The sequence below is a fragment of the Globicephala melas genome, chromosome 13, assembly GCF_963455315.2.
Source record: "Globicephala melas chromosome 13, mGloMel1.2, whole genome shotgun sequence".
Lineage (NCBI taxonomy): Eukaryota > Metazoa > Chordata > Mammalia > Artiodactyla > Delphinidae > Globicephala > Globicephala melas.
Genome location: NC_083326.1, coordinates 74229033 through 74246366, shown reverse-complemented (window position 1 = coordinate 74246366; position 17334 = coordinate 74229033). Strand labels below are relative to the sequence as shown.

General features: G+C 40.7%; 1 protein-coding gene across 5 annotated transcripts in view; it reads left to right on the top strand.

The window, feature by feature from the left end:
- HECTD4 (HECT domain E3 ubiquitin protein ligase 4) overlaps positions 1 to 17334 on the top strand; it is a 190370-nt gene that overhangs the window by 53719 nt on the left and 119317 nt on the right. For all 5 annotated transcript variants that reach the window (XM_030860500.2, XM_030860498.2, XM_030860497.2 and 2 more), the window contains exons 4-7: positions 378 to 508; positions 3626 to 3734; positions 4406 to 4544; positions 7421 to 7591. In XM_030860500.2, the coding sequence (XP_030716360.2) occupies positions 378 to 508; positions 3626 to 3734; positions 4406 to 4544; positions 7421 to 7591 (550 nt within the window). The remainder of the gene's footprint in view (positions 1 to 377; positions 509 to 3625; positions 3735 to 4405; positions 4545 to 7420; positions 7592 to 17334) is intronic.

Here is a 17334-nt window from a genome sequence, read left to right as displayed (position 1 = left end):
ATAAAGAAAAAAGTGAAAGTCATAATCTCACTACTCAAAGATAACCACTCCTAATGTTGTGTGTGTTATATGTGTTTACTAGTTCATACCCCTTTCTCTCCATCCCACCCCTTCTCTCTATCTCTCTCTCAGATATGTATACATGTAAAATATATGCATTTTACACACAGCTACAATTTTATTATAACATTTCCATAAGCACTACTTCGTAATTTTCTAATTTAAAAATATACGTATTGTTAATGTCTTTTCAGATGTATAGTATTTGTGTAGAACTATTTTAGTTTTCTGCTCTTTGAGATGTTAAGTAGACCTTTATCTTCTTGCTGAAATGGATAGTCTCAGTGTCTTTATGATTCTCTATCTCCCCTATTTAGGCTGTTGCTTTTGGAAGGGGGACCTGGATCCCCCTCCTGTTTGCTTGGTGGCAAACACATAGTATCATGGGGGTATGAAGACATGTTGCCTGCACCAGATAGCAACACTGGCTCCAGTTCTGAAAATAAAGGTAATGCAAGGGTTTTGGTCCTGTGATTGAAATTAAGATATGAAAAGAGTGGTTTTAGATAATTGTGGAAAACAATTTAGATATAACTCTGTATTCCTTTTAATTAAGAGCTCAAGGTTCCTATACAGGGTAATCATTGTCTGCTTTATCAGTAAAAGTATAAAAGCTGATACTCGGTGAGGTAAGAAAATGGATAGGTTTTACTATCTCAAGGGAAAAGGATCATCCGTACAGTCCTGCCAAGGAAGCATGAATTACTTAAATTCCTAGGTATTTGAATTTGGGCATGGGAGCCTTAAGTCCACGAATAGAGTATCAGGTCTTGTTGCCTGATGCTGTTTCTTTTAGTAACTTATTGTGTGTGTGTTGGTGAACCTCCTGTCCTACAAGCAAAAAAAAAAAAAAAAAAAAAAGAGTGTTCAAAGGAGCATGAATTGTTAAGTATCCCCTTTAAATAAAGGAGACGAGATTAAAATGTTTTTACAGTTTTACAGGTATTACATATCTGTTTATTCTGTGATCTCAGTGAAAATGGCAGAAGGTCTCTGAAATGACCTGCAGTTAACTGACTTACCAGGTGAATTAGGCCTCTATTCGCTTGGTAGATGTACTGACCGGTGCCGTGGCACACAAAACCCATGAGGCCAGTAGGCTCTTCTTAGAGTCTGTGCATTGCTGCTCCCACCTACGGAGTTGCAGGCTTGCCAAGAGTCTGCCTTGCTTCCAAACCTGTTTGTTATTGTAATTGGTACTTGTGATTATAAGTGATAAAATAGGAATTTAAAAAACCCTAGGGAATTATTTACATTTAGAAATGGAAGGCTTTTAGGGCTTCCCTGGTGGTGCAGTGGTTAAGAATCCGCCTGCCAATGCAGGGGACATGGGTTCGAGCCCTGGTCTGGGAAGATCCCACGTGCCGCGGAGCAACTAAGCCCGTGTGCCACCAACTACTGAGGCCCGTGCGCCTAGAGCCCGTGCTCCGCAACAAGAGAAGCCACTGCAATGAGAAGCCCCGCACCACAATGAAGAGTAGCCCCCGCTCACCGCAGCTAGAGAAAGCCTGTGTGCAGCAACGAAGACCCAACACAGCCAAAAAAAATTTAAATAAATAAATAAATTTATTTTTTTTAAAAATGGAATGCTTTAGAATGATTCAACAAAGGCAATCTCTAAGAAATTGTATTCTCTAAGAAATTAGAGTGGGATTCAGAGTCTATTCTGCCCACCCCTTCTCACACTTTTGATGGGGACAGCTTTCCTAGGTAACTGTAAGGGAATGGGGTTCAGTGTAAGCAGTGGGCCATCCCCACACCTCTCATCCAGTGCCTGTGCCTTTTCACGGTCCACTGTTTCTTCCAGACAGTCATGTGAAAGTGGTGAGAGGAACAGAGGCAAGACTTCTGGATGTGAGTTACTATCTTCACTGACTCAACTAGAGTCAATAGGAGAAGCAAAAAGCCTCCAATGCCCAAGAAGTTCTTAAACATTATAGGTGGAAATTTATAAATTCATACAAAACCAAAACTCCTTTCTTTACTCTCTCCTTTTACTCCTTTTAGTATCTCCTTTGGAGTAATTTCTTACTGAGGATGATGGTATTAAGCTGATCTGTATGCTTTTCACTCTCTTGTACCTTTGGTTTTGCTCCTGGCTAGAGAATGTTTTTCTTATAAAAATTTAAAAAGTAGTCTTATTTAATTTTTAATATGTGGAAACATTCAACATACCCAGATGTTGAAAGCATACTACAGTAAACCCTGTATACCCATCACTCAGCTTCAACAAGTGTCAACTCTGGCCAATCTTGTTTTACTCTGTTACCTTGACTCTCACTCCTTGTCAGATCCATACTCAAAAGGCCTTGGCCTTAATCTAAAGAGTGATGAATAAATGTATATTTATAAGTTTTAAGTTAAAATAAAATGTTTAAGGAATGAAATTAATATTTTGAAAATGATTACCTACTTTTAACTGTTTTTTGAAGAACTAATAGGAACAAGTCTTGGTTATCTTGGATTAGTAGGCTGAATTTCTAAGATAACCACATACTGAGTACTAATTTGAGTGCTGTTACACTGGATTTCTTATAATATGGCAAATAGTAGAGAAACTCCACTTAAACATAGTAAGTGGATTGATTTTGAAAATAAAAACAAAGTTTTATTTGTAAGCTCTCTTATTAAGGTAAATTCTCTAGAATATGTTAGTAAACCATTTACTATCATTCAGAGAGATACTATTTGTTGTAAGCTTGGGGAAGATACCCCTGAGGGTAAACATACTTGCTCTTTTTAAATAGAAGTGATATTATACTTTTGTGCTGTGTCACTCCAGAAATTTAAAATTAGGATCTCTAGATGGAAAATCCACAAGGAGTAGATTTTAGTTCAATGTATATCATCAGTCTATCAACATAAAATCATTTGCCATTCATGGGGCCCTGGCTTTGTACCAGAGAGCAGTGTGGGTGTTTACCTATGTTGTCTCATTTAACCATCACAGTAACTCTTGAGGTACATATTATCTTCATCTTACAGATGAAGAAACTGAAGTTCAAAGAGGCCCAAGGTCAACTAATAAGTGCCCCAAACTCTTAAATCTCACACCTTTTTTATTACACAATCCTTAGCGAAAGTATTGTATGCTTAGTCATTTCAGATTGGAGTTAGGAATGTATTTTTGCTTTTCAAAAAAAAAAAAGGAAAAAAAATCTTTGGCAGAGACTGAACCAGGTTCTTCTGCTAATAACTATCTGACCTCTTTCCCTGATCTTGGTCTCTAATCCTACATTCATTTTGGAGTTTTGTTTTAGGTGTTCAAGCCATCTTCCCTGGAAGTCACGTTGAAGCACTTATTTTATTATTTTTATTTCTGGCAGTACTGTGCAGCTTGCAGGGATCTTAGTTCCCCGACCAGGGATCGAACCTGGGGACCGGCAGTGAGAGCACTGAGTCCTAACCCACTGGACTGCCAGGGAATTCCCAAGAAGCACTTATTTAAGAAATGGGAGATTATCTTTCATTCAGCCTCCTAATGGCTTTTTCATTCGAAAAAGCACGTTTATAATTTCATTAGAAAAAGCATGTATATAATTTACTTGTGAAAAAACGATTTCAGATGCTGACTTGGGACGCTGTGTCACGGCAGATGGTCTTTACCTGTATACTACTAACTCAGTTGGAAGAGGAGTAAGCAAATTGGGGTCTGGATTACATGGTACTCTCAGGTCAGTTGCATGGAACTTGCTGAATGATTTGGCTGGAACGTTTTCCTCATTACCTAAATCTGTGATGAAGACACCCGGGAGTGCGTGCTAACTCCCCATAGACTGATGAGTGACTAAACAAGTCTGAATGACTGGTTTTCTCTTATTGTCACTTTCTTTCTCTGGTTCTGTTAATGCATTTCAGCTTTGTTTTGACTCTATAAAGAGTTTGCTAGCCCTAAAATCATTGTTTCTAGCTTCTAGCCAGAAATTCCTCTGTGATCAGAATTTTTATATTAATGACTTCTCCATGTTGATAAATGGGTATTTTTCAAGTTAAGTCTTTTTGTTCTTGGATTTGACATTGGATCAGTGGTGATTTTTTTTTTTCATTTGGGATATAAGATCTATGAATTGCTGCCAAAAGAAACCACAGTTTGAGATCCTTATGTATATTCAATTAGACCGTTTCCCCAACTTTTTCTCCTCTCCAATTTGTTGTGGGAAATTAATATTTGCCATAGTTTGTCAGTCTCAAAGTTAATATAATATGTTTATTCTCCGTCAGATGTTTTGCATACTTAGTTATTGAAAAGAAATTAGGAGGGAAATGTTGTTTTGTCTGTTGTAACTCATTGCAGGGTTTCAGACATGACCTGGTGACTTAGCCTGTATACCGTTTTTCCCCACAGAGGTTTTGTGTACTGCCGGAATGAGGAGCTGGAACCAGGATGGATTGCTTTTGGCAGTGGCAGTCTTCTCCACCGGCCTGTATCTTTTGACAATAAACCTCACTCTCTTTTCCAGGTCATTGACCAGAATACCCTTCAGGTAAACAGAACACCAAGGCTTTGTGTTTTATATTTTGGCGACAGTAAGGGAAGTTTGTGACATCATCAGAAGGAATAATAACACAGCTGATATAGTTTCCTGCCGGAGTGACATCCTTTTAACTGTCATCGTTTGGGCATTCTGTTTTTTCTCTAATGTCTTAAGTTTTCCCACATGATCTGAGTGAATGTGCTCTCTAAGAGTTACTAAGGCCAACAAACTTTTTTTAGGATTAAAAAAATTTTAGAGAGTCAAAGATGGTATAAATCCCAGCTTTTTTTTTTTTTAACTAGATCTATTTTGGGAAGGCATTATCTCCCTATTCAATTTGTTCTAAACAGCCTTTCTGTGGGAATGGGAGCTTTGAAATGAGTTTAGATAAAATCATTGTGCGCTTGGGATTGAGCTCATCCTTGGTGCTCTTAAAGCGCTCTGTTATGGCACTTGCTATATTATACTGAAATCGCCTGCTGTTGTGTCGAACTCCTCCCCAAGACCACACACACACCTTTAGGTCAGGACCCTGTCTTACTCATCTTTGTGTCCTTAGAATGTAGCACAACATTTGATTGATAATTGATAATAACAGTGTCTCTCTTTGCCAGGCTGTGGGTTTGGCAATTTACATACACTTCCTCTCCTTATCTGTGAGGTGTGACTACGGCAGTTTCATCTTACAGTTAAGGCACCTGAGGCTAGGCACGTTGTAAGCACTCCGTAAGTGTTTGTCCTTCAATGAAGGAGTGAGCTTAGAGAGGTTAAGTATCTTGCCACACAATAATGGAAGCATGAGAACTTGAACCCATCTGCTCTAGAGTTTGAGCTCTTTATGCTACAACTTTCTGCCTTTCAGCCAAAGTCAAACTGAACGGTTAGAGTTACTATCTGTGGAGTGAGTGCCCTGAGAGTAGTCACATCCAGGACTTAAGTGGGATGTTACATCTTTTCTTGTCTGTCACTCAACTGTGCCTTTCCTGGAGAACAGTCTTGCTCACCTTTGCATCTGCAGAGCACATAGGAGGTGCTCAAAAATTGTTTGTTTTTTTTTAATTTTATTTATTTTATTTTTGGCTGTGTTGGGTTTTTGTTGCTGCACGCGGGCTTTCTCTAGCTGTGGCGAAGGGGAGCTACTCTTCCTTGTGGAGCACGGGCTTCTCATTGCAGTGGCTTCTCTTGTTGCGGAGCACGGGCTCTAGATGCGCAGGCTTCAGTAGTTGCAGCACGCGGGCTTGGTAGTTGTGGCTCACGGGCTCTAGAGCACAGGCTCAGTAGTTGTGGCGCGTGGGCTTAGTTGCTCCGCGGTATGTGGGATCTTCCTGGACCAGGGCTCGAACCTGTGTCCCCTGCACTGGCAGGCGGATTCTTAACCACTGCACCACAGTGGAAGCCCTCAAAAATTGTTAGATGAATAAAATAACAAATAGATGCCAAATTAACTTCATTTCTTATCAGTAATGCAGATAGATGAGAACATTGCCTGTTCTCATTTGAACAGGCAATTTGAAATAGCCTGGGGACTTAAACAGATGTTAAATCTTGGAACGTGGTTTACATTTGAAGTAATGTCAGTATCCTCTGTGCTTTTGCAAAAACTTTGATGCCCAAGAAAGCAGTGTTCTCACTAACTAGATTGGTGCGTTGGAACAATTTGTGGGTAGCTTAAGCCATTCAGTAGCTGTCAACTTTCTAGATGTCTTGGCATTACAGATTGCAAAGTGTGGTTATAGCAACTAAATGACTTTTTTAACTTTTGAGGTAGCAAAAACAAGTCTGGAAAAAAGTTCATATGAAATGAGTTCAGGGGTCTAAAGTAACCTTAGGAAAACTAGTGACCCACCCGAAGAGATGGAGTAACTGAAGGTCATTCTTACTGTCTCCTAAATACACCTGACCTTCTCTAATTATTTTTATTTGGGGATTTTCAGTCCTGTTTCTATTCTTGGATTTTTTTTTTTTAAACCTAGTCAGCAGTTCTCTTGATTCTCATTTTCTCTTATTTTAAGTGCTTTTCTCTGGCAGTAAAAATTAGTATGTAATTGCACATTTAATATGAAATATGCAGAACTTATTCATTACACTGAAACTGAAAGATGTTTAGTATTAGAAACACATGCTTCATGTCTAATACAGAGAATGGGTGTTTGTCTTTTTCCTTCTGCTGGTCGTGGTGAATTTCAGTAAGCCCTCATGTGCAAAGTGAGGATCTGTGTGTACCTTCATCTCTTTACTCCTTCTCCCTCTTCTCTGCTTTTCCTTTTGTTTTTTTCTCACCTTTGCTTTTTTCCTTCCTTCCATAATTATTAATTTCTGAGTTAGACTCTGAATTAGGTGCTGGGAATATAAAGATGAACAAGATATAGTTCCTGTCCTTTAAATATACTTAAGCCTTAAATTTATATACTAAGGGAATTTCAGAAAGTACTGTTTCTTTAAAACTTTGTTTTTTTCTTTTTTTTAACATCTTTATTGGAGTATAATTGCTTTACAATGTTGTGTTAGTTTTTGCTGTATAACAAAGTGAATCAGCTATATGTATACATATATCCCCATATCCCCTAAAAAACTTTGTTTTTAATAAGTGTTTGATAAAACACACATGCATAGCAGATTCAAAGTGTTTAGTAATACTTTTTCCTATTAAAGTGTAATGGGAATTAATCTCAGGAATCTTCTAATCTATTGCATGGCCCATTGTATGAACTCTTATATTTCTGTCATATAATTTTCATATATTATTCTTAGAGGTAAATGTCAGTTTTATTTTGACCAGGAGGCCTATTGAATTCTCTTCTTGGACTTAATGGCATTAATGATGAACTCATAGAATCAGAATTTACATGTCACACTAATGAAGTTTTCCTCTCTTTCATGTTCAGGTGTGCCAGATGGTGCCAATGCCAGCCAATCACCTCCCTGTGGGCAGCACTATGAGCACCGTGCACCTTTCTTCAGATGGTACTTACTTCTATTGGATCTGGTCTCCTGCCAGTCTGAATGAGAAAACACCTAAGGGACATTCTGTCTTCATGGACATTTTTGAACTTGTGGTAAGTTTCAGTTTCTCATTTTATGTCTTTGCAGAGACATTTTTTACTTGCTTTCTTTTTATAATTGGTTTACAAAGGACCTAAGAAACTTGGAGTACTTGTACAGTGTGTTCACTCTTGCCTCAAATTGACTTCTCTCTTGGATGTCTTTGAAGATTTCTTTGTTTGGAGTTGTATGACACAAATAAAGGCAAGGTTTTTGAAGGTTAATCTAGCAACAGAGTGGAGATAAGGATAGTTAATGTATAGACAGTGGGCTTTTAAGTAGAAATGCTCATAAGCTTCTTGGAAATTTGGAACTAAATTGCACTAGCAAGATTGGGTCTACAGATGGATATTGGGAGTCCCCAAGAGAGATGACAGTTGATATTGTGAGAAGGCAGTCATTCATTCATTCATTAGATATTGGCTAAGTATCTACTGAGAACCAGGCATGGTGGTATCTAGGTGGTGGGAATACAGTGATGGGCAAGGGGGACAGGACCCTTGCTCAAATGGAGCTTGAATTTTGGCGGGTGTGTTGAGTTGTGGTGGTGGTGGAGAGACAAAACATTAACCATAAACAAGTGAACAGATACGTGGACAACATAATTTGAGGTAGTGAAGGAAAAGTAGTAGCTAACCAGATGAAGAAGTTGGAGAATAGGGAGGAAAGAACATGGTAGGAAAGGGAGACCACAAATGGAAAAGCTCTGTGGAGGGAGCGAGCATGTGTTTTATTGGAAAGGACAGCGGGCCAGAGTGGTTGAGTGCAGAGAGAAGAGCTTGGGGCAAAGAGAGACTGGAAACCATGATGGTCCAGATCTGCACTGTCTAATATAATAGCTAGTAGCCACATGTGGCTATTTAAATTAATCAGAATTAAATACAATTAAAACTTCAGTTGCTCAGTTGCATTAGCCACGTTTCAAGTCCTCAGTAGCCACATGTGGCAGGCTAGTGGCTACCATGTTGAACATCAAAGATAGAGAACATTTCCATCATTGAAGAAAGGTCTATTGGACAGCACTGGTCTAGATAATATTTGTAGAGACTTGTAAAGAAAAAATTGCCCCAAGCCAGGTCTGTGACAAAACCTTTTTATATAATGTAATTTACAACCTCCTTCTGGGAAGAAATTAGCATTCCTGAAGGAAAAAAAAAAACACTGAAGCAATTTCTGATAAACTTTAATGGGGTTAAAACTTGTTCTGGGAAAGAAGTCATCCATCCTGCCAGTTAACTGTCAGTCTAGTAACCTTTAACTGTACATTCTTTTTTTTTTTTCTATCTAGTTTCTCAGTATTCTCAAATCATTATCTTTTCTTATAAAATGTCTTAGCTAGAGTGAGTCTTTGAATTGATCTGCTAGAGATTGTACTACTAGAAGATGCGTTCGTAATTAAATTGTTAGAAATGCCTTTTTTAAAAAGTTGTTTTTAAACAGACCTAACGAGCTAGTTAAAAGATTTAGGTCTTTGTCCTAAGAATAATGGGAAAACATCAAAGAATTCCCCTTTCCCTTATATGCTTTTGTTAAATTAAAAAATATCTATATCAAAGAAAAACATGTACATGGATTAAAACTTGAGGTAGCACATCTAGGCTCATAATGAAAAGTGAGAGTCTCTTGCCCCATCCCTAGCATGTTCCTTATAGACAGTTACTTTAATGGTGTCAGCTTTTCCTTCTTCTGGTGGCTGCTTTCATATTTCTAAGTAAAAGGCTTATATTGCTGTTTCTTGGTTTACTAACCCTATATATATTGTGTGTGTGTGTGTGTTTTGTTTTTTTTGTTTTTTGCTGTGATAGATGAGCATTTGGCTCAGTTCATCCCCTTTCTTTCCTCCTTCTTCCTAATGTATTTATTTCATTCATTTTAATTCCTCTTTGGAGGAGAATATCTTTGTAACTTATAGTTAACCTTTTATTACTTGTTCCTCAGCTCTAGGTAGTAGTAGTGTCCCTTCCTGCACGAACCCGTGTCCCCTGCATCGGCAGGCGGACTCTCAACCACTGCACCACCAGGGAAGCCGTATTCTTCTTTTTAAAGTATGATGATGGCATTGTGATTATATAAGAAAATGTCCATATTTTTAGAGATGTGTAGTGAAGTATTCAGAAGTGGAATTACATGATGTCTAGGACATGCTTTATTTATTTTTAAAAATTTTTACTGGAGTATAGTAGATTTACAGTGTTGTGTTAGTTTCAGGTGTACAGCAAAGTGAATCAGTTATACATATAAATATATCCACTCTTTTTTAGATTCTTTTCCCATGTAGGCCATTACAGAGTATTGAGTAGAGTTCCCTGTGCTCTACAGTAGGTCCTTATTAGTTATCTATTTTATATATAGTAGTGTGTATATGTCAGTCCCAAGTCTGGGATATGCTTTAAAATGCTTGAGCAAAAATAGATGGGTGGGTTAAACAGATTTGGCCGTATCTGGTTAAATTTGGCCGTATCTGGTTGAATCTGGATGATGGATATATGGAGGTTCACTATACTATTCACTATTTTTGCATTTTTGAAATTTTTCATCATAAGATAAAAAATTCTTAAGCATCACCGGCCACTAGTTTAGCAGCTTCTAAAATGCTGACTTGGGGGACTTGGTGGTCCAGTGGTTAAGACTTAGCCTTTCAGTGCAGGGGGTGCGGGTTCAATCCCTGGTCAGGGAGCTAAGATCCCACATGCCCTGTGGCCACAAAACCAAAAACATAAAACAGAAGCAATGTTGTAACAAATTCCGTAAAGACTTTAAAAAAATGGCCCACATCAAAAGTATATTTAAAAAATAAAATGCTGACTTGGGAAGGTAAACATAGATATCTATCTGGCTTTCTGCCTATGGTACTTTCACAGAAGGGAACACTGTGTAGCCATTGAAAAGCATGGGGCAGATCTGCATCTATTGAAGTAGATTAATTTCCAAGTTATATTGTTTAGTACAAAAAGCTAGGTTCAGAGCACTGTGTATAATCACTACCTGCTGTATGATAAAAGTTGTGGCTGGCGGGGAGGCGTGGATTCTCTCTGGAATTGTCCTTCTCCTATGATAACAGCTCTCCTCTCTCAGTGGATCACTCACCACAGCGTACAAATACATGAGAGGATATCCAGCCTTGAAAAATCAAAACCAACTCCCTTGACCCACACCCGCCTCCACTCCCCTATTCTTTGGCTCCCATTTACAGCAATATGCTTAAAAGAGTTTATTTTTACTGTTCTGTGTTCTTTCCTCCCATTCTCTCTTGAACCTGCTCCAATCAGTTTTGTATCCTCATCACACCACCAAAACAGCTCTTCCCGAGTTCATCAGGGACTTCCACAGTAGTCAATTCAAGGGCAACTCAGTTTTCTTTTTACTCGACCTTTTAGCAGTATTTAACGTGGCTTCACCCCCTCTGCCATTCTTGAAAAGGTTTTCACTTGGACTTTGGGACACCCATAGGACTTCTCCTGTCACTGGTTGTTCCTGCCCAGCCTGTCTTCCCCTCCTCTCAACAGTCACGGGCACCAGGACCTATTTCCAGGACCCTTTCTCTCTATCTGCTCTTACTCCCTTGTTGATCTCATCCTATCTTGTAGCTTGAAACACATCTCTATACAGATAATGCTCAAATTTGCTCCTCAGCCAAAACCTGTCCCTGAAGCTCTAGATGCGTATTGATGTGGATGGGTGTTTGTATATGCACAGAATATGAGACTTTTCCGGTTGGAAGTCTGATAGTTCCCTTACGCTAGACATGCCCTCTACCAAACTCATGATTTTACTCCAGACCTGCTTCTCCTGCAGGCTTTCCCATTTCAGTTCATGGCATCTGTGTCCTTTCAGTGCTGGCCAAAGACCTTGGTGTCCCTCTCTATTCCTCTTTCTTTCCTTCCCAAATTCCATGTCCAGTCATCATATGCTGTCTGCTTTACCTTCAGAGTGTCTCCCAAATCCCATTCACCTCTGTAAAGGTACTGTGTGATTTGGGCCCCCTCTCACCCCACTCTAGCCACACCTGGTCTCCTTGCTGACATACAAACACACTGAATGTGCTCCCCCCTCTGGACCTTTGTGCTGGGCTGTCATCGCACAGGTAACCAGATGGCTTGTTCTCACTTATTTTAGGTCTCTGCTCAAATATCACCTTATCAGAAAGACCTTTCTGACAATTCTTTATAAATTATTTTATGTAAAATATAATCCTGTCCCTCCTTATCCCTTTTACCTTGCTTTTTCTTTGTGGCTCTTATTACTGCCAGTTTATTTGCTTATTTATTGACTGTCTCCCTTGCCTAGAATGTCAGCTCCAGGGCAGGGATTTTGTTCTCTTTTATTGACTGCTGTGTCCCCAGCACCTAGAACAATGTGCCTGGCACACAATAGGTGATTACTAGATACTTGTTGAATGAGTGGAAGCATCACAAGAAACTGGAAACATTAGTTGCGTCTGAGGAGGGAACGTAGTGGGGAAGGCATTGCTTTCCACCGTTCATCTTTCTATGTGTTTTAAAAGTTTAAAAAGGGGCTATAAAAAGTTAAATTTTGGGGACTTCCCTGGCAGTCCAGTGGTTAAGACTTCGGCTTCCAATGCAGGGGATCTGGGTTCGATCCCTGGTCGGCGAGCTAAGATCCTACATGCCTTCGTGACCAAAAAACCAAAACATAAAACAGAAGCAATATTGTAACGAATTCAATAAAGACTTTAAAAAAATTAAATTTTTATAAAGTTTTATAAATTTTTATAAGAAGGAGAACTTGGTTATTAACAGCATTGAATTCTGTTCAGAAGTCAAGATTGAGCCTGAAAGAGGTCTTTTGAATGGAGAATATGGAGGCTATTGGTGGTAGCCTTAGCAAGAGCTGTTGGGGAGGGTAAGGGGTGGAAGCCAGATGGAGCTGGCTGAGAAGTGAGGTGGAAAAGATGGTGGTGAAGAATAGATAATTCTCTCCAGACGTTTGCAATGAAAAAAGGAGAGAAATCAGCGGGGAGGTAGTGGAGTAGACTGTGGGGACATGGAAGTATTTTTAACTTTGCTTTTTAAACCTTAAATTATTATGATTATTTCTTTTACGTTTTTATTGGAGTATAATTGCTTTACAATGGTGTGTTAGTTTCTGCTTTATAACAAAGTGAATCAGTTATACATATACATATGTTCCCATATCTCTTCCCTCTTGAGTCTCCCTCCCTCCCACCCTCCCTATCCCGCCCCTCCAGGTGGTCACAAAGCACCGAGCTGATCTCCCTGTGCTATGCGGCTGCTTCCCACTAGCTATCTACCTTATGTTTGGTAGTGTATATAAGTCCATGCCTCTCTCTCGCTTTGTCACAGCTTACCCTTCCCCTTCCCCATATCCTCAAGTCCATTCTCTAGTAGGTCTGTGTCTTTATTCCTGTCTTACCCCTAGGATCTTCATGACATTTTTTTTTCTTAAATTCCATACATATGTGTTAGCATATGGCATTTGTCTTTCTCTTTCTGACTTACTTCACTCTGTATGGCAGACTCTAGGTCTATCCACCTCATTACAAATAGCTCAATTTCATTTCTTTTTATGGCTGAGTAATATTCCATTGTATATATGTGCCACATCTTCTTTATCCATTCAGTGGATGATGGACACTTAGGTTGTTTCCATCTCCGGGCTATTGTAAATAGAGCTGCAATGAACATTTTGGTACATGACTCTTTTTGAATTATGGTTTTCTCAGGGTATATGCCCAGTAGTGGGATTGCTGGGTCATATGGTAGTTCTATTTGTAGGTTTTTAAGGAACCTCCATACTGTTCTCCATAGTGGCTGTACCAATTCACATTCCCACCAGCAGTGCAAGAGTGTTCCCTTTTCTCCACACCGTCTCCAGCATTTATTGCTTCTAGAGTTTTTGATGATGGCCATTCTGACTGGTGTGAGATATTATCTCATTGTAGTTTTGATTTTCATTTCTCTAATGATTAATGATGTTGAGCATTCTTTCATGTGTTTGTTGGCAGTCTATATATCTTCTTTGGAGAAATGTCTATTTAGGTCTTCTGCCCATTTTTGGATTGGGTTGTTTGTTTTTTTGTTATTGAGCTGCATGAGCTGCTTATAAATTTTGGAGATTAATCCTTTGTCAGTTTCTTCATTTGCAAATATTTTCTCCCATTCTGAGGGTTGTCTTTTGGTCTTGTTTATGGTTTCCTTTGCTGTGCAAAAGCTTTGAAGTTTCATTAGGTCCCATTTGTTTATTTTTGTTTTTATTTCCATTTCTCTAGGAGGTGGGTCAAAAAGGATCTTGCTGTGATTTATGTCATAGAGTGTTCATGTGTTCATAGAGGTCCATCTCCCCCTTCACCTGATGGGTTTATTATTTCCTTTAAATTATGATCTGGCTGACTGAGATGCCCTTCATTCATCCTTCCTGTGTTAATCCAGTGCCTTGTCTGGGTAGCAGGGTAATAAGCCTTTGTTTTCAAGGTGCTTACATTAGAGTGTGGGGAATGAGTAAGAAAGGAAACAACAAGAACAAAATAATTTCAGCAAGTGATAAATGCTGGGGAGAAAATAAAACAGGATAATGCGATAGAGAGTGAGGGGGCATGGAAGTGGGGAGCCGCTCCAGTTTGCCTGGCAGATAGGGCCATTCTGAGGAAGGACATTTGAACTGAGACGAGAATGATGAGAAGCAGCCATCCATCCTGCCAGGGAGGGCAACCAACCATCCCCGTTGGCCTGGGCCTGAGAGATTTCTTGGGACATGGGACTTTCAGTGCTAAAACCAGGACAGTCTCGGGCAAACCAGAACTAGTCCAGTCCAGGAAGAGGGATCAGCAAGTACAGGCCTAGCGTACAGGCATTTTGGAGGGGCGACAGAAGGCAGTGCGGCTGAAAGTGTGGTGAGAAAGGGGGAGCAGAGGCAGACCAGCCGGGGAGGTCAGTGGATGTTGGACCCTGTGGACCTTACCAGTAGGTTGGATTTTATTATAAGTGTGTTGGGAAGCTGCTGCAGGGTTTCAAACAGGGAAGGAGATGGTTTTATTTACATTCGTAAATAAATCATTGGCTGGTGTGTGGAGAGTAAAGCATATGGGGCCAAAGTGGAAATGGGGAGACCAGTTGAGAGGCTGGATGGTCATCGGGCTTGAGGTGCTTGGGCCAGGAAGGGAGCCAGAGGGAAGCTTCTCATCGTTACTAACTCTGTGCTGCTTCTTACTCCTCCCAGGCTCTTCCCCTCCTTTCTAAATCAGTAGTAGCTTTTTCATCCCAAAGAGCTTCTTAGCTAAGGACAGAGGTTCCCAGATTTACCACTTGCGCACCAAAGCCCAGTCCTCCTTGCTTCTCACAGGCGCTTTATCAGGTTTTCTTTTCAGTATTTTCGAAGTACTTGAACACAATGATACGATTTTTTTTCTTAAGCTATCTGCTGTCTTTCTCATAGGGCTAGTCTGGGTAATGCTTCTGGATGCCAAGTGATTGCTTTTTATCTGGATGCCTTTGAAGGGTCATATTTAGAGTCGTGCAACATAACTAGAGCTATACTTGGTAAAGGGTAATCTAGCTGGGGTGTGTGTGTGTGTAAAATGACGTGGTAAGATGTGGACGTGTTAAATTTTAGGCGACAGAAGGCTGCTCCAGTCGAAATGCTGGGGAGTGGGAGGCAGTTGGAGAAGCGGCACTAGATCTCAGTAGCAAGGCTGGGTCTGTATATAGAAACGTGGGAGCCACCTCGGAGAGCTGGTATTGGATTTGGGCCAGGGCACTGATTTGTTTACTCAGCAAAGCTTCAAGTATTTACTGCGTGCCTCTGAGTGCTAGAAATGTTATGGTGAACAAGGCAGGCAGGATCCCGGCTCTCAGGGAGCCAATATTCAGTTGGGGCGGGGAAGGTAGAAGGTCAAACAATCAATGAATTAATGAGTAAAATAATTTCAGAGAATGGTAAATGCTGTGCAGATAAAACTGGGTGATGTGCTCTGGCTTGTGGGGGGTGGGTGGGTGGATGGAGGAGATTCCTCTTTAGATTGGTAATCATAGGAGGCCTCTTTGAGGCAGTGACATTTTACCTGAGACCCGAATGATGGGAAGGAACCAGCCACACATAGGAGGATCTAGGGACAGAGTGTTTCAGGCAGAGGTCTTAGACACCAGAGGCTGGGTCTAACTCTAAGCAAACTCCCATTTAGGTAAGTGGAGATGGGAACCAGCAAATAAGAGGAGAACAAGGAGGGCAGGAACTATCTTGGCTTTGCTCATTAGAAGAGTCCCTTACACATAGGTAAGTGTTCATGTTAAAAAGAAACAAACTGGGATTGTGTTCTACCACTGAGACTGAGGAAGGACAACCTTAAGAGTTCTGGCAACCGTGGCACAACCTACACGGAAGTCAAGAAAAAGGTTGATTTTGGTTCTAGGTTACTCTCGGCCCATCAAGAATGTCCACTTGTTAGAGGGAGCTGAGTTAAGTAGCTGCAAAGTGTTAAAAAGCAGAGGGGAGGAAATAGAAACAGCATTTCGAACTCTCTAAGAAACTCATTCCCTTACCATTTGTGAATGTCTTGTAAAAGCCTCCCCCCACCAGGTCCAGCCCTTCCGGGAACCTCGCCTGGCTGTGCTCCTCAATTTGCTCTCTTTCTCTTGCCTCTTCTCTGCTACCACTCTTTCACTTTGTACTTCTTTTTTGTTTTTTTATTTGCTTCTGGAAGGCTTGCCGCTTTATACTCCTGTTCTCTCTTATCTCTAGTCCTGCCCACCTTCGCTAGTGGCATCTGTTTCTGAGACTGCAGCCAGATCCAGGAGCCTGGGTCTGGAGGGGGCAGTGGGTACAGAGGCTGCATGAGATACATTTGGGACATTTGATAGTGAGTGGGAGTGGAGAAGAGGGATGGTATTGCAATGGGCCACCAAGGTTTTGTTTAAGATCCCGGAGGCCTGTGAATACCTGACACCAGGAAATCAGAGAGGGAGACCTTGAGCGTGAAGGGGCAGATGGGAGATAACTGAGGGAGCAGTTAGAGAGGAGGCAGAGTGCTTCTTCCTTAAATAACATGAGGTGAAGTGCTTCTTCCTCTGGATTAAGAGGAAAGGAATAGGGCTTCCCTGGTGGTGCAGTGGTTGAGAGTCCGCCTGGTGATGCAGGGGACACCGGTTCGTGCCCCGGTCCGGGAAGATCCCACATGCCGCGGAGCTGCTGGGCCCGTGAGCCATGGCCGCTGGGCCTGTGCGTCTGGAGCCTGTGCTCCGCAACGGGAGAGGCCACAACAGTGGGAGGCCCGCGTACCGCAAAAACAAAAAAGAGGAAAGGAATAAATGAGGCTGGATACAAAGATTCTTGAGTGGGAAGAGAGATGAGTGGGAGCAGCTTACAGTAAGTGGTCTGGATCTTTTTAGCAATAGAGAAAGCCAGGTGGTCTGCTTAAAGCCAAGCTCAAAATTTGGTGAAGGAATTTTGGAATCACCACTCCAGAGATTTTTCTGGGGAATAATCAAGTGATGAAGGAAGAACTGCCAAGTACCAGCAAGGATCCAGTTGAAGCTGGCGTATATTTTTAGCAGACAAAGTCTGCCTTTCTCCACGATTGCTCTGCCAATACCCAAGCAGCTGGGGCTAGTGTTGACTGCTGTTAATACAGAGTTTGGATTTTAGCCAATTATATTTCAAGAAGACATTATCCTCATAGTTGTACTTAGTGGTAAATCAAGATCTGATTGACTTGTTTTCCTCTCATCTTACTTGTACCTGTCAGAAGTTTGTAATTAGTGAGAGCTGCCTGTGGAATTCAATA